The sequence below is a fragment of the Drosophila suzukii genome, chromosome 3 (genome assembly GCF_043229965.1).
Source record: "Drosophila suzukii chromosome 3, CBGP_Dsuzu_IsoJpt1.0, whole genome shotgun sequence".
NCBI lineage: Eukaryota > Metazoa > Arthropoda > Insecta > Diptera > Drosophilidae > Drosophila > Drosophila suzukii.
Genome location: NC_092082.1, coordinates 61,982,845 through 62,007,234, shown reverse-complemented (window position 1 = coordinate 62,007,234; position 24,390 = coordinate 61,982,845). Strand labels below are relative to the sequence as shown.

The 24,390-nt window shown below is 37.4% G+C and overlaps 1 protein-coding gene across 4 annotated transcripts in view; it reads right to left on the bottom strand.

The window, feature by feature from the left end:
• The window catches only part of 5-HT2A (5-hydroxytryptamine receptor 2A), a 49,348-nt gene that overhangs the window by 9,718 nt on the left and 15,240 nt on the right, over positions 1–24,390 (bottom strand). The window contains exons 2-5 of one of the 4 annotated variants that reach the window (XM_070996884.1): positions 21,815–22,923; positions 11,154–11,378; positions 10,894–11,092; positions 6,594–7,034 (exon numbers count right to left, since the gene is read on the bottom strand). In XM_070996884.1, coding sequence (XP_070852985.1) covers positions 6,594–7,034; positions 10,894–11,092; positions 11,154–11,378; positions 21,815–22,844 — 1,895 coding nt within the window. In that variant the 5' untranslated portion in view covers positions 22,845–22,923. Of the gene's footprint in view, positions 1–6,593; positions 7,035–10,893; positions 11,093–11,153; positions 11,379–21,814; positions 22,924–24,390 lie in introns of those variants that run through there. The other 3 variants (XM_070996886.1, XM_070996885.1, XM_070996887.1) reach the window with 3 other exon arrangements.

Below are 24,390 nucleotides of genomic sequence, written 5' to 3'. Positions count from 1 at the left end.
CTGCACGCCAAATCTCAATAGCCTAGCTCCCATAGTTTCCGAGATCTCAGCGTTCATCCGGACAGACGGACATGGCTAGATCGACTCGGCTAGTGATCCTGATCAAGAATATATATACTTTATGGGGTCGGAAACGCTTCCTTCTGCCTGTTACATACTTTCCGATGAATCTAGTGTACCCTTTTACTCTACGAGTAACGGGTATAAAATCACCGAAGCTATAATTTGTTTCATATAATTTTCCCACCAATTTTCCGATCATCCTATGGCAGCTATATGATATAGTTGTCCGATTTTGATCAAATTAAATTCCAAATTCAGAACTAATTAAAAAATGTTATTTCAACGCGTAGGAGGTTTTGTGTTAAAAAACACCGAAGCTATAATTTGTTTCATATTATTTTCCCACCAATTTTCCGATCGTTCCTATGGCAGCTATATGATATAGTCGTCCGATTATGATAAAATTAAATTCGAAATTCAGAACTAATTGAAAAATGTTATTTCCAAGCGTAGGAGGTTATATGTTAAGACACACCAATGATGTAATATTTTTAAATTTTTTTTTGGATTATTTCTATGGGAGCTATAAGATATAGTTGTCCGATACGGCTGGTCCCGACTTATATACCACCTGCAAAAGAAATAAGACTTTTGGGAAAGCTTCAGCCCGATAGCTTTAAAACTGAGAGACTAGTTTGCGTAGAAACGGACAGACAGACGGACAAGGCTAGATCGACTCGTCTAGTCATACTGTTCAAGAATATATATACTTTAAGGGGTCGGAAACGTCTCCTTCATTGCGTTGCAAGCTTCTGACTGAAATCATTATACCCTCTGCAAGGGTATAAAAACTTGACACAGAAACGTAACAACACCGTTCAACGTTTTGAAGGTCATATTCGAGTCTTGCCCCTTCTAATTTGACCTGAAGCCAAGAGAAGTCAAAAAATAAATAACAAAGTGACGTCAAATGCTTAACATATAATTTTACACGTACTTTTACCGCCTTCACTCCTTTTTTTGGTATGTACATTGTCATATCTTACTATTTTTAACATGGGACTGGTAGATCATTAGGAATTTATACATTTATCTGGCGACTTGTTTGTTATACGAAAAGTACAAAAGTCGCAGCGAATAATCGTGACATTCATCACATTTTTCCGGGCCTTAAGTCGAGAACGGACCTTGCACTTCCTTTTAGCTGAAACGAAACGCTGCTGACAATCAGCAGGAAAAGTCATCTGCAATTTGTGTGGCACTTTTGACTGCACTTCCCTTTTATTTTGAATGCTTTTAGGGGTTTCTCCTGCATGTTTGGACTGCTGGCAACAATGTTGAATGCGAAATTTGTTTCTTTTTTCGTGTTTCACTATTTATGGTTCCAGCAACTACAATGTGGCAGCAGCTGAAGTTGTGCGACAAACGGTTTCGTGTTTATTTTGTGTCCCGCTGCACCACATGACGTATGAGTGATTTATGTCCGAGCCGCCATACGCGCCAGATTACGTATACGTCGTGTTGTGAGACTGTTGTTAATGTGCATTTAATTGCTTAAAGATATATAATTGATTGCCCTTAGCAATAGGACGGGAATTAATTAACCCTTGTAACTTGGAGAAATGTATGAACTGGGCTATCTGACACCTTTTGTGGGTATATCACTGTGGCATCACATTGGTAACACGGCAGTACACGTAGTGACGAATCGCACAGTGAGTGTGCTTGAGGAAATTACTAAAAAAAAGCCGCAAAATTAAAAATATGATCCGATAGTGCTGAAAGTACTGTCCATTAAAACTTTCACATTGTTGTTAAAACAATACTAAAAATCACTAGTACATTAATTTCGTACCCAAATTCCAGGCTTTAAAAAAAACCGTCTCACATTCCTTACGTGATTGGAACTATTGACGGTAAAAAGCTTTTAAGTAGTAGTAGTTCTGAAAAATTAAATTCGGTCATCAAAAACTAGTTTTACAGGTAATAAAATGCCCTTTAACTTTCTTATACACGTCATTGAGTTACGTTCATTAGTTTAGAAGCTACACTTCGTCAAAGTTGAATAAAATGCAAAAAGGCTGGCATAAATGGCTTCTTTAAAAACACACGCATAAAAACCGAAATTAGTTTTATGTTGTTTTCTTGAAGGCTGAACCTTAACGGAGAATATGCGCCGTTGATCACGACAATCCGTTGGTAAATCGATTTTTTACACATTTTTATATGAATATACCCAAGTTCAGTACTCGGGAGCAGCGGCCGTTAAACATTATTTTAAATTTTCAGTGTTGGAAAAGGTAAGAATTTGGTGCAAGTTGTTATGCATAACGTCAGTTTCCTTGCTAAAAATATATGAAAATCATTTCCTCGTAACTGCAATCGCATACTTTTTAGCTTGCCCAGCACTAATAGCAAGGAAAAACGTTTTTTACACTTAAAAAAAAATTGGTACCATTGAAAAAATTTTAGGTGCCCTTTTCTTAATCAGGGAGATGTACCTTACCGGAAAACAAAGGTTTCCTTTAAGGCGTATTTCATCAATTTTTGTTTGTAAACTGGTGTTGTTCAGGCACACATTCCTGTTAAAGCCCCAAAGATTGGCTATATGGATTTTGTTAATCGAAAGGGATGGACATCGAAGGTCATACAAGCTGCGTCTGACAACAATGACTCGTAAGTAAATATTTTGATATTGGTTTTAAGTACAATATATTTATACATTTTTAATAAAATATATTTGTAAAATCAGAGAAGTAAGCACTTCCTGGAAACTGGAAGTGTCCACCACGCCACGGTCTTTAAGGAATCTGGAATTTATTAAGATCGCACCCGAAATATTCCGGACTTCCAAAAACTGCTGTGCAGCAAAGAGATTCCCTTTCTTATCCTGGGAGATCATGCATACCCATTACTGCCGTGAATTCTAATCACTGGACACCTTACTCCGGAGATAGAGTCCTTAAACTGCTACCTTAGGTGGGAAGAATAGTAGTGGACTGAAAGGACGCTGGAGATGCCTGGCCAAAAGAATAGACATTGGCCACAAATTTGTTCGGTTGTTGCTTTGGCTTGCGCCGCACTTTGTAACCTTGTGCGAATAAGAAAGGAGAAGTTTACGCCAAGCAACGAACTTGAAAGTAACCATCAACCATCAGACTGGCCGATGCCGACCGGTAGAGATCCCCTGGGAGTTGAGTGTAAAAAAGCATAGCCAACACCGAAACAAGAATAACACAATCTTGTAGCGTTCTGTGTGTTCTGTTTTTATTCTAGTTGAAAAAGTACATGCTTTAGATTTAACCTTATCTTAACAATAAGTTTACGTACCGCAGTCTTGTTTCCCAGTCTCTTTGAATCCCTATCAGAATAAATTAAAGCGGGAGATTTGTGCTTACAATTCACCATTTCATGTGACCGCATTTAGTTTACAACACAATCCCTCTAGCAAGTTACAACATCGATACAAAATACTGAAATACTGAGCGCTACATTTAAATTGCTATAGCATTGAGCGATACGTTAATCCGTTCCACGACAGTGGCATTGTAACCAAGCCATAGATTGTCCTGAGTGCGACTTCTCTGATCTAAGGGTGCTTCTTAAGGAATACATTGTATCTAACTTTCTATTGAGAACCAGTTCTAAATAAAAAAATATTTCTTTGGTACAAAACTTTTATTGAAATGATGTATAGAAACAAAATAGCGCATGAAACTTTGGGTCTCGGCCCGATCCTCCGACAGAACATCATGCATGGTCTGCACAAAGGAGGCATCAATTTCCCTTTGAGCCCCAGAAGTTCCGGTTCTGCATCTCCAGTCTGTGTTTATAAACACAAGAATTAAATGAAAGCGGGAAATGCCCATCCAATAAACACAATATATTGGTTTAAGCGGCTTGTGGTTGTAACACTTTGCTAATTCCAACTTGCGCTGCGCAGAAATTTTTAGAATTCATGCTTAATGCAAACTTTGTAGTTTTTATAGTTTTCGAGATATTCGCGTTCATACATAGCATTTTGGCGTTAGACAGGCGTTAAAACTTTTATTCTAGCGTTAAAACAGCGTTCGGCAAAATCCCATTGAGCGGACATAAGGAATAGCTCTGCTCAGCCTCTGCCATCGTAGAACAGTAGTTTTAACATACAAACATAAAAGTTCAGCGCTAAAACCACATTTTCTAGGCATATTTTGGTTTCCTGTACACGCTGGTATCACTCAAACCTTTTTTTTTGAAGAATAGTTCTTGAGATTTTTTCGATATTAAAGAGCTAATATCTCCGAAACTATCTTTAAAACTCGAAGAAATCCGACAAGTTTCGATGCCAGCGCCATGGCCCTAAGCGCGAGCGGGGCTTTGTTTAGCCATAACTTTAAAAATAACAATGCAATTAGTACGATTGTCAGCATCTAGACAGGAATTGATCAATGTAATTAATTTAAATTTACATTTAAAAAAAATCTTGAAATATGTGGGCGCAAGACAGAGTTTAGCGTTTATGGGTTTTAGAGAGGGCGTTAGGTTAGGTTAGGTTAGAGCGGCTGCCAAATCATTGACACACTTAGTCCTTAAAAGGTCCATTGTGGTACCGCGTGGATCTGTATCCCCTTTCCTAAAAATCTGCTGCCTTTATTGCAGCTGGCTTAGCATAATTCCCATCCGCTTGCTTTAATGAATTTTATTATTCGTTTTAGGCTTATGTTCGCCAGTTCAGATAGACTGCTCATAAAGGGATTCCCTAAGTGGTACAGTCTAGATCTGCTCAGGGCCGGGCAGGAACAGAACAGGTGTTCCACCGTTTCCTCTTCCTCCTCGTCCCTGCAGCTAGAGAGGGCGTTACACTCCGCTGAAACAAATTTGCGCTGCTCAAGAGCCCCTAGACTTTATGCTTAAGCCCAACCTTCCCATTTTTTATAGTTTCTGAGATCTCAGTGCTCATACGGACAGACGAACATGCTGATCAAATAAGTATATATGTGTTCTTGATCAGCATCACCACACATTGGCAAAAACACCGTGCTAAAATCAAGTACAAACAGACTTGATTTAAGAACGATTTCATGCTTACCATTTTAAAACCGTCCGTACTAAAAAAAAGTATTACATTAAACAAATTTTGGATTTAAATTTCTGTCAACTCTAAAAATTCCCAACTATTTGTTTTGAAAGTGCTCGGTATATAAGGCGCATAAAATACACCGTGTTAATGCCCGTGAGCGGCAATTTGTAAGTATACTTATAAAATTCATGTAATTTATTTTGTTTTTTTTTTCATTATTATTTTCAAATACTTATTTCTCTTTCTAGCATATAATTAAAACCCAATTTAACATGTATAACACTTTATTACTTAATCGTACTACTTTTTAATAAAAATATGACTAGATTAAAAAATGTTGCTTACTTGATTGTAGACCGAAAAGTTCTAAAAACTTACTGAAACCGAATTTCTTGTCTTAAATTTTTTTCAATGCTTAGCCATATTTTGACACTAAAAATACTTGATTTTCTCTAAATGTAGGCGAGTCGATTTAGCCATTTCCGTCTGTCCGTCCGTCTGTCCGTTTCTATGCGAACTAGGCTCCCAGTTTTAAAGCTATCGCGATGGAACCTCCCCAAAAGTCTGTTAGTCAAATATAGGCTACAGCTATAGGAACTATATCCATATATACACCTGCAACTGAAAATAGACTTTTGGAAACCTTAAAACTGTGAGACTAGCTCGCGTTGGAACGGACGGACTGACTGACTTGGCTAGATCGACTCGTCTAGTCATGCTGATCAAGAACAACATATACTCGTACATAAAAAAAAATTGCATGCTTAACATTTAAGAACGTTCGTGCTCAACAAATTCTCATATTGAGCACTTTTTAGATTTTTAATATCTGCCAACTCTAATAATTCCCAACTGTTTATTCTGAAAGTACTCGGTATATAAGGCGCATAAATTAGACAGTGTTAGTGCCCGTCAGCGGCAAGTCGTATGTAAACTTAAAATTTTAATATTATTTATATATATCTCGTTTATTTCGTTTCAGTTTTCAATACTTATTTCTCTTACTAGCATAAAATAAAAACTCATTTTATTTTCATAATATTTATATATTGATTTAAGAATTATTCGTCCTTAAATCATGCCTGCCACTTTCTTACTTTATTATTAAGTCGTTCTTGTTTTTAGTCCAAATATGACTTGATTTAAGAATTATTCATACTTGATTCAAGATCGAATGGTTCTTAAATCTAGTATTTTTGGTCTTGAAAATTCGTACTCGAAAGTAGTATTTTGTTCTCGCGTTCTGTATTTTCCATGCTTGGCGAAGTTTTGAGACCGAAAATACTAGGTTCAAGCACAAAATACTTGATTTTTTTTCTGAGTGTATGTATTTTATGTCGAAAACGTCTCCTTCACTGCGTTGCAAACTTCTGACTGAAATTCGATATTTAAAATCTAATGCTTGAAACAAAAAAAAGTGCCATCGAGAAAAATGTTACTGACATTTTCAGCACAATCAGAATTTACCGTCACAGGCTTAGGAGCGTTTCATGGATTTTAACTTGTTAGCAAGTGTTATCCCACTCACCTGTCCATTAGGTTGGGATTGCCTCCGTGTTTGCTCCAGAAGCTGCTCGAATGCGACTTGTTGGTGGAGTGGCAGCTCGAGGCGGGTGACGAGGAGTGCCGCAGGATGCCGCCTCCGGAGAACCGGAAGCTGCTGCGGGCAGGGGCTGCTCCCTTAGACCCACTTCCTCCAGCTCCTCCACTGCCATTGGCCACATTGCGGAAACTGGCCGGGCCAATGCTCCTGCTACTCGTCGTTCTCTGCTGCATCAAAGGTCGTTCTGCGGGCTCCACGCACCTTTTCCTGGCATCAGCTCCTTCCTCAACCCCTCGTCCTCCATTGTTAAAGTTGCGAATGCTGTCGCTCATTGACAGAAATTTGCTATTGCCTCTGGAGAAGCTGCTGTGCACCTGCAACTGTTGCTGGCTGTGCTGAGGTCTTATGGTAAAGCGCCCACCTAGCCTGAAAAATATATATGTGTATATAATAAAGGACTAAAGCGTCTTGACAGTGATTTTAATTTTTCCATAACTTTTATTCAAAGTCCCTAATTTTTATTCAACTAGTAACGGATCTTTGCCATGATAATATTTTATTCGACTCTACGGTAGAGAATTTTGTAAGATTTTTGAGTTCATTTCATTTTATAAGAAATCTGACCATATCATATTGCTTTTATACGAAAGTAAGATGGGATTTTGTTCTTATTATCAGTACCCCTCTACATGCCAACAATTGTTCAATTTGGACCATACATTAAAACGTTATAAGCAACTAACGGAATAGACGCTAGGTGGTTTGTTGGTGTGGTGTTTAGAATCAAGGCACTCGACGACTTAAGCTGACATTTCTCAGTGCAGAGATGTGGTAGAGAAAACGTGATGGCTGGACAAACTGGCGGTTGATTATGTTAAGGATAATTTGCCACGCTTAGTCGGGCTTCGATTGACCTTAGGCAACCAATCAGTACCGGAAATGTCCGTAATGTCTGTGAGCCGGCCAACCAAAGAATGACTTTTTAAAGATGAAAAAGAGAAAACTCTTAATTAAAAATTGTTAATTAGTTTTCTATCCAAGGTCATTCCAATAAGCTTTCATTATCGACTTTTTCTCATCTAATATAAAAAGTTAGGTAAATTAATAAAATATGTATGTACAATGTACATTGTTCATGGTACATTGTACACCCAGAAAAAAGATAAACAAAATTTTAGGTCATTCCTAATCTAAAAAATTAAAAATAGACGAAAGTTAATTTTTAGGTCATGTACTACCTAAAAACACAATTTTTGCACTATTTTGCCTTCTTTTGAGATTAGGAATACCCTAATAGCCTTAAATGGCATCTTACCTAGATATATTTGACAACTAAAAACCTTTTAAACTATATATGTCTGTTAGATATTAATGTTGAACCTAGTCAAACAATAATTGCATTGCTTATAATTATTTAATGCACTGTTTCAAGAAAATCAATGTTTTAATGTTATAAAGTGAGCTGAAAAGGTCATGCTATCGTCGCACAGAACATGTGCATTTTGAATATAATGAAGTTGTAAAATATTGCATTTAAATCTTGAGGAAGTTAGAAATTGGCATGAACTTACACGCTCCTGCGTTACATAGTGCGGAATTTGTAAGGCGCTTGCCTCTGATACGAGGAGAGTTTTTAAGAAACATATTAAATATTTCCTTAATAACTTGAAATATAATATTGAATTAAAAAATATATCAGACGTATTTAGTCCGCATCAGATTCTCGCGCGGAAGACCGGGGATCGATTCCCACCGCGGGCAAAATTAAAATGTTACTTTTTTTGGAAGATAAAATATTACCTTATATGAATTCACTATAATAAACAAATATAATAACATTATAAGTAAGCATTAAACATTATTTGAAAATACCAAATTATTAGAACCTATATCTGACCAATTTTGCAATAATATGGCTCAGCTGTGGATTTGTTTTTTCAATCGGGTTTCGTCAACCTCTACAGCTTATTTTGTAATATTAAAACATAATTTTCTTAAAATAGTAATTGTAAGCAATTGTTATATTATTTGGTTATGTCCAACATCAACATTTTACATACATATTTAGTTAAATAGGTTTGTAGCTGTCAAATATTTTTGAGTAAAATACAAAAATTTAAGGCACACAATGACCCTAAATATTAGGCCATTCGTGACCTAAAAAGTAGGGCAAAAATACAATATTTTAATTTTTGGGTAATGCACGACCTAAAAATTAACTTTTAGTCCTTTTTTATTTATTTTTTAGGACAAGTATGATTTTATTCATAATTTTTCTGGATCGCTTTCTACTACTTGAGTAAAAACATTTAACCTTTTCAAATCTTGATTAAAATCTATCCTTCACAGGGTTCTGTTCTTGCTTACTGTAAACAAGAAAGGAAGTTAACTTCGGCAAGCCGAAGTTTGTATACCCTTGCAGTTATAGTTATTAAAATTAAAAAAATAAAAAATGATATTCCCAATAGTATAAGATAAAATGTCAAAAAACACCGAAGCTATAATTTGTTTCATAAAATTTTCCCACCATTTTTCCGATCGTTCCTATGACAGCTATATGATATAGTCGTTCGATTTTGATCAAATTAAATTCGAAATTTAGAACTAGTTAAAAAATGTTATTTCAAGCGTAGGAAGTTATATGTTAAAAAACACCAAAGCAATAATTTCTTTGATATTATTTTCCCACCAATTTTCCGATTGTTCCTATGGCAACTATATGATATAGTTTTCCGATTTTGATAAAATTTAATTTGAAATTCAAAACTAATTAAAAAATGTTATTTCCAAGCTTAGGAGGTTATATGATGAAAAACACCAAAGATATTAGTTTTTTAATAATTTTTTTCCGATTATTCTTATGGGAGCTATAAGATATACTCGTATACTACCTGCACAAGAATTAAGACTTTTGGGAAAGTTTCAGCCCGATAGCTTTAAAATTGAGATACTAGTTTGCGTAGAAACGGACAGACAGACGGACAAGGCTAGATCGACTCGTCTAGTCATACTGTTCAAGAATATATATATTTTATGGGGTCGGTAATGTCTCCTTCACTGCGTTGCAAACTTCTGACTGAAATCAATATATCCTCTGCAGGGGTATAAAAATACGTCAAGGAATCGTATATACTTTTAGAAAATAAAACAAATCGAACTGAAATCATTCTTTTAGACTTAAAATATGCTATTGAGTGCTCATCTATGGCTAAATAAAATTCACTTTTTTCTTCGTAACCGGCCATGTAGTAAATAATAAGTTGTAAATACAACTGCTTTTGATTTTTGTAAATCGTGTCTTTCGTTTGCCAGACATAATAGTTCTAGTGTAAACTTCCTTTACGTTGATATTGCTTTAATCTCAAAACGGTGCTGTGCACCTTAAAAAAAAACGGGGGTGGCCGGGTTGGTATGAAACGTCCAATATATGTCCTAAAAATAAGGTAGTTTATGACCTAAACATTAAAAAATGTTAACTTACTCATAGTATTACAACTTATTTATTTTAATTGTTTATTATAGTGAATTTGGCTAAGTGAATATTTTATCTTTCTGAAAAACAATCATTATACCCGTTACTCGTAGAGTAAAAGGGTATACTAGATTCGTCGGAAAGTATGTAACGCATCGCAAGTTTGTTTCAGCAATGTGCCACGCCCACTCTAACGCCCACAAGCCGCCCAAGCCTGTGGCGCCAACAATTTTCATGCTAGATAAAAAATTTTAGCTGAAATGTATTGGTCTCGTCAATACCTATCGATTGATTCAAAAAAAAATTTGCCACGCCCACTCGAACGCCTATAACGCTTAATTCTGTATACCGCCGGTAGGTGGCGCATTTTAATCTCGCTTTGCTGCTTGCATATCTCTATTTAGCTGAGTAACGGGTATCTGATAGTCGAGGTACTAGACTATAGCGTTCTTCCTTGTTTTTTTTGGACATATGGACTTATTTTAAAGCACTCATTGGAATTTAAATTTTGTCTACTATTAACCTTAAAAGTAGGGTAAGCCATTACCTAAAACTACAATTTACAATTTACATTTATTACAAATTTTTAAGTACTATTTTTTTCTGGGTTTATCCACACCATCAAGAGTTTTGAATAAATAAGAGGCACATGAATTTGTATAGTATACTATACGTACTATATAAAGGTTATCGAACAAAATGGAAATTATATATTTGATTAAAGTTCATTCTAAGTTTGATTAAAAATATATTTACTTTCTTTTAAAAAATCCGCAATTACTTTTTGGGCAACCCAATATTACATACTCTTACCTGCGGAAGAGTTCACTTTCCGGATGCTCTGCGGCAAAACGTGCTTTCTTGCGGAGGAGGGGAATGGTGAGTGCGTAGGTAGTGACCATCATGAGCATGGGGATATAAAATGCCACCAGAGATCCAAAAACGAAGAAGGCGCGGTTGTTTATTACACAGACGTTGTGCTCAGGCATAATGTTCTTCTCGTTGACCAGACCTGAGTACACGAGATAGTGATGTAAAAACAACTTTCATTTTACAAACTTTTTTTATTATACCCAGGACTGTTATCGAGCTGGATACAATCATGGCCATTACCCAAACAATGGCTATCTTAATACCAGCCAATCGTTTCGTAGACCGATGTCTCGAGCCCAATGGATTCCGTATTCCCAGATAGCGTCCCAAACTTATGAAGCACATATGCAGGATGCTGGAGGAACAGGCCAGCACATCACAGGTCACATAAATGTTGCACCAAGTAAAGCCAAGTGGCCAATAACCTGAAACACATATGTAAGTTTTGTGGATGATTAATGAAACCGAATTTAAATCTTAATATTAATATTTTAAATAGCCCTTGACACAACAATAAGTAACTAACAATAAGTATGCGACTTTAAGGATCCATATATTTATTTGTAAAAGCTATATGATTGTGTTGTTCATTTGTATACCCTTTACTCCTAGAGTAAAAGTAATGGGTCTCTGACTAGAAAGTTCCAAGAAAAACGACACTAAGGGCAAATGAATGCTGACCATTCTTATCTTGATTGGTTAATATTTTAAAGACAGATAAAATATTTCTCTTTTTTAGTCATAGCAAGGGAGAACGCCACAGAGTATGCGTGGCACTCGGATAAGGAACATGGGCTTAGTAGGCACTAGTAGAATCTTAATGTCAAATTTGAACCCTATGGAATAATTGAATAATTTTTGACGTGTAGATTGGTATTGATAAGCGAAACAAAATGTCAAATACACTATTTCAAAGTCTTTACAACTGTGGAAGCTATCCAAGCTTAACGTTGTGGGCTCATTCAGATAATAAACTAATCAGAAGCTAAGGCTCTAAATATGAAATTCCAACTCTCTAGCTAAGATAGGTCTAGAACTAGATCGACATGGCCTGATCGACTCGGCTAGTGATCCTGATCAAGAATATAAATACTTTATAGGGTCGAAGACTTATCTCTATCACTCATTAAATAAATGATTTTAATACATTTTATTAAACATTTTTAAAATCCATAAAAAAAATCCTAAAAAAAATAAAACAAATGTAAAGCCAACAAAATTTTTGAAGCCGCCATTAAACTGTTGGTGTTTTTGCTCTGTGTCGATCTAATTCGGATTTATTTCGCTTTGTGTGGTAAGTGCCTATCACTCGACTGACCCATTCACCTTGACATCAATTGACGGCTTCCATTCAAATGGGCTGAAGCTCTTAATGGGAACACCACTACAGAAACTCAATTGCTGCCCTGCCGGGAGTCGAATTCAGTATTAATTAGTACAAATTGCGCTTAAATGTGTTGGGTGTTGGATGTTCGGCCCTCTGGTTTGGGGGTGTTAACCTTTTACATGCTCCTTGGCCAGAGCCCCACATATGAGGGTCCTTTTCGACAAACAATGGCAGACAACCCGGAGTTGGGGCACTGACACTGGGGGTAAATATCATGTCGTATTTACTTTTATGGGCTTGTCACTGTCACACACAGACGAACAATTTGCGAGGAAGTTGTCAGTGTACGGTGCTCCCATAGAGTGATGGAACAGATCAAGTGGCGGACGCACACGCAAATACAGTTTTGGTCAAAATAGTTGCTTAAGAATACTAAAAACCAGCTTAAGATTTATTAGAGCGTACATTCCTAGGCCCCTTTTTCAGTCCTCATGTTAATCTGTAAGAATGTTTTGACATTCAACATTTTTCTAGGTCTAAATTTTACTCTACTTTACTTGATTCTCGTAGTATTTCACACATTATTGAACATAATCGTCTAAAATTTACCGACGTGTAATTTGTAACCATCACGGGTATGACCTCAACACATGGCTCGATTCATAATATAGTTCCTGTCAAAATTTCAAGTCTGACTGTGCGTTAATCTCTGAAGTATCCATTAAAAATTCATATGATGTGTTAAGTCAATATTATTTGATAATATTTGTTTGATTTCTATCTTAATTATGTACATTACTGCAGACTTTTCATACACGATACTCGTAGAGGAAAAGAGTATATTAGATCGTCGGAAGCATTTTCGACCCCATAAAGTATATATATTCTTGATCAGGATCACTAACCGATTCGATCTAGCCATGTCCGTCTGTCCGTTCATTAAAAAGTTATAACCAAACAATAATTATACCCGTTACTCGTAGAGTAAAAGGGTATACTAGATTAGTCGGAAAGTATGTAACAGGCAGATGGAAGCGTTTCCGACCCCATAAAGTATATATATTCTTGATCGGGATCACTAGCCGAGTCGATCTAGCCATGTCCGTCTGTCCGTCTGTCCGTATGAACGCTGAGATTTCGGAAACTATAAGAGCTATTGAGATTTGGCGTGCAGATTCCTGAGCTTCTTACGCAGCGCAAGTTTGTTTCAGCATAGTGCCACGCCCACTCTAACGCCCACAAACCGCCAAAAACTGTGGCTCCTACAGTTTTGATGCTGGAATAAAAATTTTAACTGAAATGTATTGTTCTCATCAATACCTATCGATTGACCTAAAAAAAAGTTTGCCACGCCCACTTTAAAGCGTTAGAGTGGGCGTGGCACGCTGCTGAAACAAACTAGCGCTGCGTAAGAAGCTCAGGAATCTGCATGACAAATCCCAATAGCCTAGCTCTTATAGTTTCCGAGATCTCTGCGTTCATACGGACAGACGGACAGACGGACATGGCTAGATCGACTCGGTTAGTGACCCTGATCAAGAATATATATACTTTATGGGGACGGAAACGCGTTCCTACGGACCGAACGCTGAGATCTCGAAAACTACAGGAGCTGGAGTGTTGGGACTACATGCGCTATGTGGCTCTATAGAAGAAGAAGATAGGTGGCGCTAAAGGCTAGGTGTGTTAGTGAAAAAAGCAGTTTTGCTTTAAGCATATCTCCATCCCTCTCGCACTCCCTTTAGCTGAGTAAGGGGTATCTAATAGTCAAGGCCATCGACTATAGCGTTTTCTCTTGTTTGTCTTCCTTTCTATCATTTTTTCCACTTCTAGAAGTCATTTGAAAGACAGTTTTTTTCACAATAACTTTGTTTTTGTACAAATTTTTCTATCGTCGTTTTAGCGCCCAGAAATGCATCAGAAGATTGTTAGCTTTCCCGACCGTTTATGATTTTGTAAAATGTGTATTATCGTCTTTCCATCACACAGAAGTGTCTCAGAAGTTACATTTTCGCGATCCCGACCCTTTTTGTTTCTGTAAAATGTGTTGTATAACCTTTCTATCGTCCAGAAGTGATTTGTAAAATGTGTTCTGTCGTGTTTCTACTAGGCTCTTTCCTTGGCTTTTGAACAACATTTTAAGAGATCCTGGAGCCAATTCTAGATCCAGCACATATAAATCACCCAATACTGTCGTGTACGTACAAAACAAAAATTCGGACGTTTATGCACAGGGCAACACGAATAATATTGGCCGCGGCAATCGGAAGGGAAAAACCAGTATGCAAACATCAACCGGGGAATCAAATCAGGTGTTTTCACACACGGCATCACCATCGGATCTGAACACATTACCCGACAATCCGGTACTAAGATCCTTGAAAACCCAGGCAACGGTTCCATTCCGACCAGCAACGCGAATAACGTGGGTCAGGGCAACCCGGAAGGCCAACTCATCTTTAAACAGGGCAGTACAACCGCAACGGGAAACACCCTTATGTACGCAAACCCGGGCTACATGGGCAACTGCAATAAAGGAAGTTATAACACCTTTGGAAACTATAACCAGGGCAACAATATAAATACAAATACAAGCCCGTACGGTTAGGAAAATAGCGTTGCTCCCAGGTATAGCACTGGATGTACATAGCTTACCATGAACCCGGCCACGTCTCCATTCCGGACAACAGCGTAAACAACATGGTTAGAGCTAACCCGGTAAAACATATCATGCCTGTTAGTATGAACCCAGGAAATGGTTCCTGCCGCACTAATAACCCAATGAAACATATTCTGCCGGGAAAAATATCTGGCAACACAAACCACCAGTTCGGTCAGGGAAACATTGCAGCACCTGGACACGGCAATGGAGCGAACACCCTGGTAGCTACGAACACGGAAATCAACTTCGATCCCAACCAGCGCTTTTCCAAGGCCAAAAATAGCCAGGGCATACCGGTGACCAAAGAAAGACAGCACAAATTATTCGGATGAGGACGAATCCCTTGGCACAGTCAAAAATATAACATACCTGCATATTACTCATACTTATAACTGATATACTCTTACGCCCTCCATAAATAGCTCAAATACTGTTATACTTATAGTTGTAAGACATACATAAATAAATAAAAAATATAATAAGAATTAAAATCATTACCACTAACTGTGTCTTTTAGTAATGTAGAATTCATTTTTTAAGAACTCCTAGGCGTTTTAGTTATCTATTACTCTATTTATGCGATGGTCATTTCGCGCTTTCATTTCATGAAATGGACTGATTCGTGTTGACATAAGCCCCATTTCATGAATTCGACAACACTCGAAAGTTGACAATGAATTCAACCTCAAAGTGTGATATTCGGGGGTGTCACAGAAATCCCTTCCAACCCAATTTCTCCCGAAAAGCCAATCTCGGTGTCACAGACGTCATTTTTGACGGTTTCTAATCCCCTGTATTTTGACAAACGTTTTGATTGAATAAACCAACTTACAAATGCTTGCCAAGAACAAAACTTTATTAAAGGCAACACCAGTGAAAACTATAAACTATCTGCATACGACAATTTTTTTGGGTACAAATATCAGCAGCGAAAATGTTTAGTTTTATCTCGCAATCCCTTGTGCTGAGTATCGGGTATCTAATATTTCCTTTTATCTTGTTTTAGAATAAAGAATCTATGGCGTAGTGGTGGTAAAATTTTTTTCGCAACTGTATATTTCTTTAATCAAAGCTATCAGAGGCGGCGTTTACCCGTTTAGACGGGACGGCTAAAGAAATCTTCCTCCAATTATTTGGTCCGGTAGTAACTTAACGCACAAAAACGAAAATAAACTAAGCTATTCGCCACAATATTTCATTGAGATTCATTGAGATGTTCAGCAAACATATGCACACTAATATAATACAATGGTTTTTAGTTTATTATACCTATTTCTCTATTGGGTAAAAACCAAAGTTGCCAAAATATGCTCAAGCATTTTTTTCAGCCCGTCAGAACAGCTTACGTTTAGTAAGTGATCAATCAATCAAACTTCAAATAGAATTTCGAAGTGTTTTTTCTGTTGTTGTTCTATATATTTTTCCCTTATTAAACTAAAATAAGAAACAATATTTATAATTATACTATGGTTTTTTTATATAAATTAAGTTTTACAACTAACAAAGAATAAAGATTTTTCAGAGTTAAGTAAGACCGCTTTTCGTTTAAAATGTAGTTAAGGGCTGAAAAGAACCTCTCCACTGACACCTGAGTAGCCATGTGGCCAACCGCTTAGCTTTGGTGATTTAAACTTCATTTGGTGAATAAATACTTGAATATCACTGTTCAAGGCTAAACGGCTGTTTACGGATGGAAAATTTTCAATTTTCACGTACAATTCGGCCAGTTGCTCTGAAACGCATTCTTCGTGAACGCGTGGGACTTTTAGTATCTCATCTAAAATGACGAAAACAATGAATTCTCCTTGCTAGCATCTATACGAGCACTACTCGCTGAGACATCGGATGCAATTATTGACTCTTCTTTGCTCATATAGATTTTTTTTTTGGAACGCGTTTACCATCAGATTTTATTCCTTTCTCAAGCAATCCCTGTAAGATATGTCGGCGTTTTGCCATTAAATGGCGCCTTCTGTTTATAATGGGGCGCCTAGACAGTTTGAAGCCACACAGGATACACAAAAACTTATAATTCACTTTCATATTGAAAAAATGAACATTAGTTTTCACTTTAAAACTCATGTTTATACACCTTTTAACTACACACAAAAGTAAAGTACTGAATCAAAACAGTTTTAATATCAAACGACATTTTTGTCAGATTCTGAACACAAAAGTGTCTCTAAAGCAGGTTCCTATATAGAGCAAACAGAAATGCTCAGTGTCTGAGCGGGACACTTTGAAACAAAAGACGCTTTGTAAGTGTCTTTTCGATTCCATTTTTCAAAGGGTTCTAAGGTTACTGATCTTTTTCTGACACCTAGAAAAATGGGGACACTTTTTGGGAGCTCTGGTTGCAAATCTCTGACTGAAATCATTATACCCTCTGCAAGAGTATAAAAAGCCACCACAATTTAGTAAAACCGCTCTGAAATCGAGACCGCTATGAACGGCTTTTTCTCGGTGTGTAATTGTAGAGAGAACAATTTAAATTATTTAAAGTCTTTTAAAACTAACTGCCCCGACCGAAGAATAGGCGTTGTTTACAAACGTAAACTAAAATAAGCCAAAGAACTGCGACCCATTTTCGGATTAACTTTTGGAAAGGCAAGGGGCGCTGTTTTTGTTATTATATCCGCTGCAGCTGAAACCACACTTAAGGCTTTTAGTAACATTTAGTTTACAGTTTTCGTCGACTTTTCAACACAGCACTCACGCGAAAAAACACAAATGTGAAATAACAGACCTTTCCCCCAGTCCTACAACTTTAAATGGGTCTTTACTGTGGCGAAATGACAAATACCACGTTGTGGTTCGTGAGTGCCATGACAACTATTCCCTAAATAGAAATATAATCATTCGATGAAGAAGAGATTTGTAAAACAGAAATTGTAACTATAAGATTTGTACGTTTTAGAACCAAAAATTTGCTAGGGATAAAAAATAGTTTGGCTGTGATTATTGTGATGCTACTATTCAACGGTCCATTGATATAATTTCCTCAGTTTTCACAATTCATGTGTTTCATATTAAAATAGCTTGGCAAAAAGGACTCCCTGGCGCTGGTGCAAAGCTACAAGAGGGGCCGAGTTCAGACTGCTCTCCTTCCATTTATTGCTAGTTCCTTAAAACATGTTTATGATGGACCCAAAAATATTTAAATTAAATAATTTATGAGAACGCTTTTTGTACAAGAAGCAACAAATTAAAAGCATAGCTATTTAATTTTGATATTACAAACATTGAAATTGATTGATAGAAAATAAAACACTGCACGGTGTTGAATGTTATTGAAACACATGTTTTGTCAATAATTTAATATTGCTATATGATATAAATTGATATGCTGCACAACAATTTAACATGAAAAAACCCCATTGATATGTGCAAAAATATAATTTTGATATGGCCATATAAGGACCAAAATTGATATGCAAACATTGTGACGTGACTGTGACTGTGTTCTTGCTAGGTACGGTCAGGTTAGGTCGTTACTTATTAACTTATGGTCCTAATTTAAGAATTTTCGAAGTGACATTTATAAAATACAATTTATTTCAATTCAACTAAATTTTTGAAAATGTGGGCACCGCAGTTTTGCGAGGATTGTGGAGAGTTATACATTTATCCGATTAATATGAAATCGATCGGACAAGTCGTTTTTGTGATATCGTGGCTACCAGTTAAAAACAAGAGAAAACGCTATAGTACGGCCTCGACCATCAAATACATGTTACTCAGCTAACAAAAAAGCGCCACATATCTTTCATTCCTATCGGATGTTCACGAGATTACACTAACATGCCAAATAACATGAAACCTAGGTGGCGCTATTAAAATTTCGTAAGCAAACGATTTGTTCTATGTTACTACTACTATTAAATTTGCTGATTATTATTTGTTGGTAATGACATTATAATGGATGTTCCGATTTAAATAATTTTTGCCATGTAGATGGGTATTGATAATATAAATTATAAATATACACTGGTTGGCATAAGTATTTTGACGAAACAAAAGTTAAATATAGTCATAATTTAAACTTACTTCTTGTACACTTTGGCATCAATGGAAAGGTAATTTAGATGCCGTTAGAATGATGCAATACTTTTCTTAACCCATTCAGTACTTATTAAAAATTTCAAATTTGTGTGAAAATCTACTTTTTGAAATTTTTTCCTCGTCTTGAAAACTTAAATTTTTTGATGCAAAAAGTTTCTTCAAACAAAAATAATAGTAACTGCAAAAATAATTTTTCAAAAATCATTTTTTTTTAAGGTGACAATGTCGGAAATTGTATGTAAAAGAGAAAAATATGGCTAAACATTATTAAAGAATCATAAAAAATATAAGCAAAATGATTTTTAAAAAATTGTATTTTTGAAAAAACTGTATTTGCTTTCGGATACGGCATACTTATGCTGTGTGCAGAGGGTACAACGGCGTTCGATATGACTAATATTCTTTCATACCATACTGATATTCTTTCATATCAAATTGATATGTTTGTAATATCAATATTAATCAGTTTTGTTATTATATTATATTTGTTTTGTTACTATATTAAAAGCCCATAAGTTCGTTTTAACTATTTTTTTTTTTAACTCTAGAATAGTCGAGTGTCTCCACTGTCATATGCATATAATCTAGGTCTAAATTCTCAATTTTCTAGCTCTTAAAATTTCCGAGATCAAAGCGTTTATAGGAGCAGACAGACAGACATGGCTAGATCGAGTAGGCTAGTGATGCTGATCCAGAATATATATATACTTTATGCGTTCGGAAATCTTCCTTCTACATGTTACATACTTTCCGAGGAATCTAGTATACATGTTTACTCTACGAATAACGGGTATAAATAGAGTGATTAAAAAACCTTCTTGAATGTTTACCTTGTTTCTTTTCGAAAGGACAACCAATAAGCAGAAAGTAAGAACATAAATCCTTTAATTTTGGCATTTAAAATTATTTACCTTTCTTCTTCTTAAAAAAAATGTCTTTGTAAAGTTTTAAGCAAGTGAATTCATTTGACCTATGGGCACGTTTAAGTATGCTTTACAAAATAGTTGTTAAAACATATGTAAGCCATAGATTCTGCACACGCCTGCAACAACTATTTTGTGGGGCATCCTTCGAAGCGAGTAAATTGCTTAGCTTGTATATCCTTACACACCTTTAAATAATTTTTCTTGAAATCCTTGAATTATGCTCAGAAACGTTCTTTAAATACATACTTTTTCGTAAACAATATTAGGTCTGGCAACGAAACTATACCTCGCCTCCCTATTCCACATTGTTAAAGAACTGATACCATAACTTTCCCCGATGCTGTTAAACTGTTTGTTTCAATTTATATACAATGGGTACGGGGCTTGACTAAGGGTTTGTTTTCGGCTTCTTGTATAGGATTCATGTATGATGATAGATGCACACTTAATTTATGCGAACGTTTCATCTGTTTTCGCTACGTTGGGTTCACTTCTGGCCAGGATGAAAAAGGTAAGAGGTGGGTCTGACTTTGTTTCTGGTTTTTTCAGGGTCGTACGCAAATTAGTCAAGCCACCTAAGATTTTACGTATTTTTAAAATTTGTGCGCCGACAAGTTCTAGCTTTATGGACATCGTCTGTCGTCTTTCCCTTTTCATATTTACAAATTAAAGTTAGGAGGCTTTATATGGTCAGTGACGTCATTAAGAGTAGAGGCGCTAGCAACTGGTGGCATCTAGAGGTTAACAGAGTAAGGGGTATCTGATGTCGGCGCATTCTTCTGGTTTCTGCGTGGTGAAGCTTTTGTCATCTCTAGCATTTTTAGTTCCCACAAACACGACTTTTATTTGGTCGTATCTCATTTAGACTGTTAGTACTGATCCGGAAAATGTATCCCGACTTCCTTCGTTTTGTGTTTTATCGCTCTGTATATTTTAGATGGTGTTAAACAGCTGCTTACAAGAAACTTAAGTTTTACCACTTTTGGAGAAATTTGATTACAGCATCCGTTTTTTGTGGCAGTGAGGATTATAAAAAGGAGAAGGAACATAAAATACTTAGGCATTTAAACACCATCAAACTGAGTCACGCATTTGTCATTCTAGTTTAAAGCTGTGCCACTTTGGCTTCTACTTCACTGAGAAAATTGCAGTGAGAAAAATAGATTACCAAGAGTATCTCAAAAATGGTATCCCTTTATTACAAGCCATTGTATTTAACGACTAAAAACCAATTTTTCTTTATTTAAGTCTAATTTAATATTAAAAAAAAGGATTTAAGGGTATAAATAAAGTATCGTGTTCGTAATAAGGATACGTTGAGATCTCAGAAACTATTAGATCTAAAGAGTTGAAATTTTGCATGCATATTGATAAGATCAATTCAAAGATAAGAAATGCTTGCCCGAAAAGAAAGTAGTAAATTCAGTACAGTTAATTTACTTCTTGTAGCCCAACAATTGGTTTTCTTTTCCCAGTGCAGTACTGCTTCATTTTGCCATGAGTGCAGCTGAGCCAAAGCGGAAACAGCCAGCGAGGCTGACAACTCGTGACAATGGGAAAGGCGGATGCAAAGGATGGGTGGGCTTGGGAGCCGGCTGGAGATGAGCAGGAGCCGGAGGAAATGGCGTCGAAATAATTCATGTGCAAATGCATTAGTCGCTGACTTGCATGGGCACTTGATTGCTGGAGTACACTCAAAGAAGCCAAGCGAAAGATAAAAAGTTTGCTTAAACGAAGTCGGCATAATGGCCATTTAATACGTTTCAAGGGGGTACAGACTATGGGGACTGTTGACTATAGTTATTTAATAGTATAATTGGAGACATTTTATCTACTTATAATCACTTATCATTTAAGATCGCTCGAGCCATAACGTTGACTTACCCAAGAAAGCTGGTATGGCACCCATGGGCATCACGAACAGACTGACCAAGAGATCGGCTATGGCCAGGGAAAACAGGAAGTAGTTGGTGACGTTCTGAAGCTTCCGGTCCAAGGCCACAGCCAGGCAGACGAGGATGTTGCCCAAGCCCCCCGCAAAGATGAAGAAGACCACGAACAGGAAAAGCCAATCGTAGCCGTGGGGACTGTAGTCCAGAAAGCTCTTCGTAACTCCGATATCGCTCGACGTGGCTGCAGTGGAGGCGACTGTTGTTGTGGTAAGGGCCGTGTAGTTGGCCAGAATCATGTCCAAACTACTGCTGGTGGCATTCACGATGCCAGAGGTGTCGTTGCCGGCTTCCATTAGCTCGCTCAGGTTGAGGAAGGACCAGAGTCCGTCGTGTTCGTTGCCCAGCTCGATTGGATAGGCCTCCAGTAGGCTGCCGTTCGAGAGGGGCTCCGCCTCCCCCAGGCCATCCAGCTCCCCAAATGGCTCCTGCTGCGGCTGCAAATGACAAAGAAATAGTTCCTGGGTCAGCCCCAGCTCACATTGCAAAACATCCTCTCCCTCCACGCAGCTCGAACTATCACTAAGTATATCACTGGATGCACTGAGTTCCCCGTTGATTGCCAGTCGAAATTGCTCATACGCCTCGTACGGCACTTGCAACAGTCGCGCCCTCAGCCTCAACGCGCAGCTTTCAGACAATGGGCCCTCCCCATCGCATCTGTAGAGGGCCGTCTGCTCCGCTTTATCGAAGGCTTGCCGGGCACACTGGAATGAGCTGCTGCTGCCGTTGACGAGGATGTTGCTGGTGGGCAGGATGAGGTTGCTGTTGCTGCTGGTGCTGGTGTTGCTGTCGCAGCCAATAAAAGGCTGCCAGACCTCCGGCCGGGCCGCCTCTTCCAGTCGACAACTGAAGTGTCGTTGTGTGAATGTTGCTGCTGGGACTGCTGCAGTTGCTGTTGCACTTTCCGCTGTGGCTGAAGTTGTTGTCGTTGGTCCATGACCAGAGTAGCTTTGCATCTCCATTTCATTCTAAAGCTGTTTGGCCCCCTCGACGACAACAACAACTCAAAAGAGTAGCTGTTGTTGAGTGCAAAGTAATTGGCTGCAACGAAAAATGGGAAAGGTTGGTTGGTTAGTTGCAACTTATTTAATTCAGGTTTTCGGATTTGGCTTTTGGTTTACCACGCGGAATATGCGCCCTCAGCTTTTTTTAGGTCAGTTCTGGGAATTAGCACTGCTTCTGCGTTAAAAATAACCATCAACCTCCATAAAAGTAACTAAATTCTCTAATCATGAGCATGTAGATTTCTCAATTTGTAATAACTTTTTCAAGGCATGTGGATGAGTATTAATAATCAAACAAACCTGCGATGCGCAGGAAGCCCTAGAAGCTGCATGGGTATTCCCAACATAATTTTTGAGATCTCAGCGTTGATATGGACATGGCTAGAAGGACTCGTCGAGGGATCTGACTCTCCGTGTGAACGCTGTGATATTGGGAAATTTATAAGCAGATTCCGATTCAGATCACGTTTATAATTCCAAGATCTCAAGCTGTTTATGAACGCCAATCTAATATAATCTCTCCATTTCCCCTTTCTAGATCCGCAGATGATCAAAGAGCCAGTCTTTAACAAAGCCAAAAAAAATGTTTTCATGTTACACTGTAAACTAAAATAAAATAAATATTTTGAGAAAGTAAGGTATGGCAACAATTCGTCAAACCATTTATTAATTTTAAAACCAGACATTTTTTTGCAACGCTTGTCGAAACCACTGTTAGAGCAATTATCGCAATTTCCCATGTGGCCATTTCACGAACAACCTTCATTAGAGAGACCTGAACAAAACGAAGAAAAAGCGACCATATTTTCCAATATGTGTTTGTGTGCTCCTGTCAATAGATGACAGCTGAAGAGTTGAGCTCGATGGGATACATCAGATGATGATGATGTTGATGTCGATAGCGCTGATGCCTGTGACGATGGCAGTGTCAACAAGAGCTGGCGACTCGATTTGAATTCGCTTTAAATGGCACGGCCAACAAAGGGTCGCGCGCTCATGGGTCCCCCTTTGACCTTCTGCCAAACATCCGCCCACTTCCCGCTCCAACGGCCTTGAATGCAGCTTTTGTGCTTGTGTCAGTGCCAAATTCAGCCGCCAACCGCGTGCTTCTAAAATGTGGTTTTAATTTTCTTTTAGGGCTTGAATATTTTCCGTTTTGTTGTCACCACTGATAATGGGTTGCGCCCACACACACAAATTGATTAAAAATGCTGCAGAACCATCAGATTTATGCAAACACTGCATTTGCGATTCGTGCAGTTTATGACAAATCATTTGGCCAGCTACTTTTTATACCCGTTACTCGTAGAGTAAAGGATATATAAGGTTCGTCGAAAAGTTTGTAACAGGTGGAAGGAAGCGCTTCGACCCTATACAAAATATATTGATCAGGATCACTTGGCGAGTCGAATAAATCGGTCGACTATATCATACAGGAACGATCGAATAATTGATGGGAAAATAATAGGAAAATACTTGTTGCTTTGTTATTTTGGATCATATT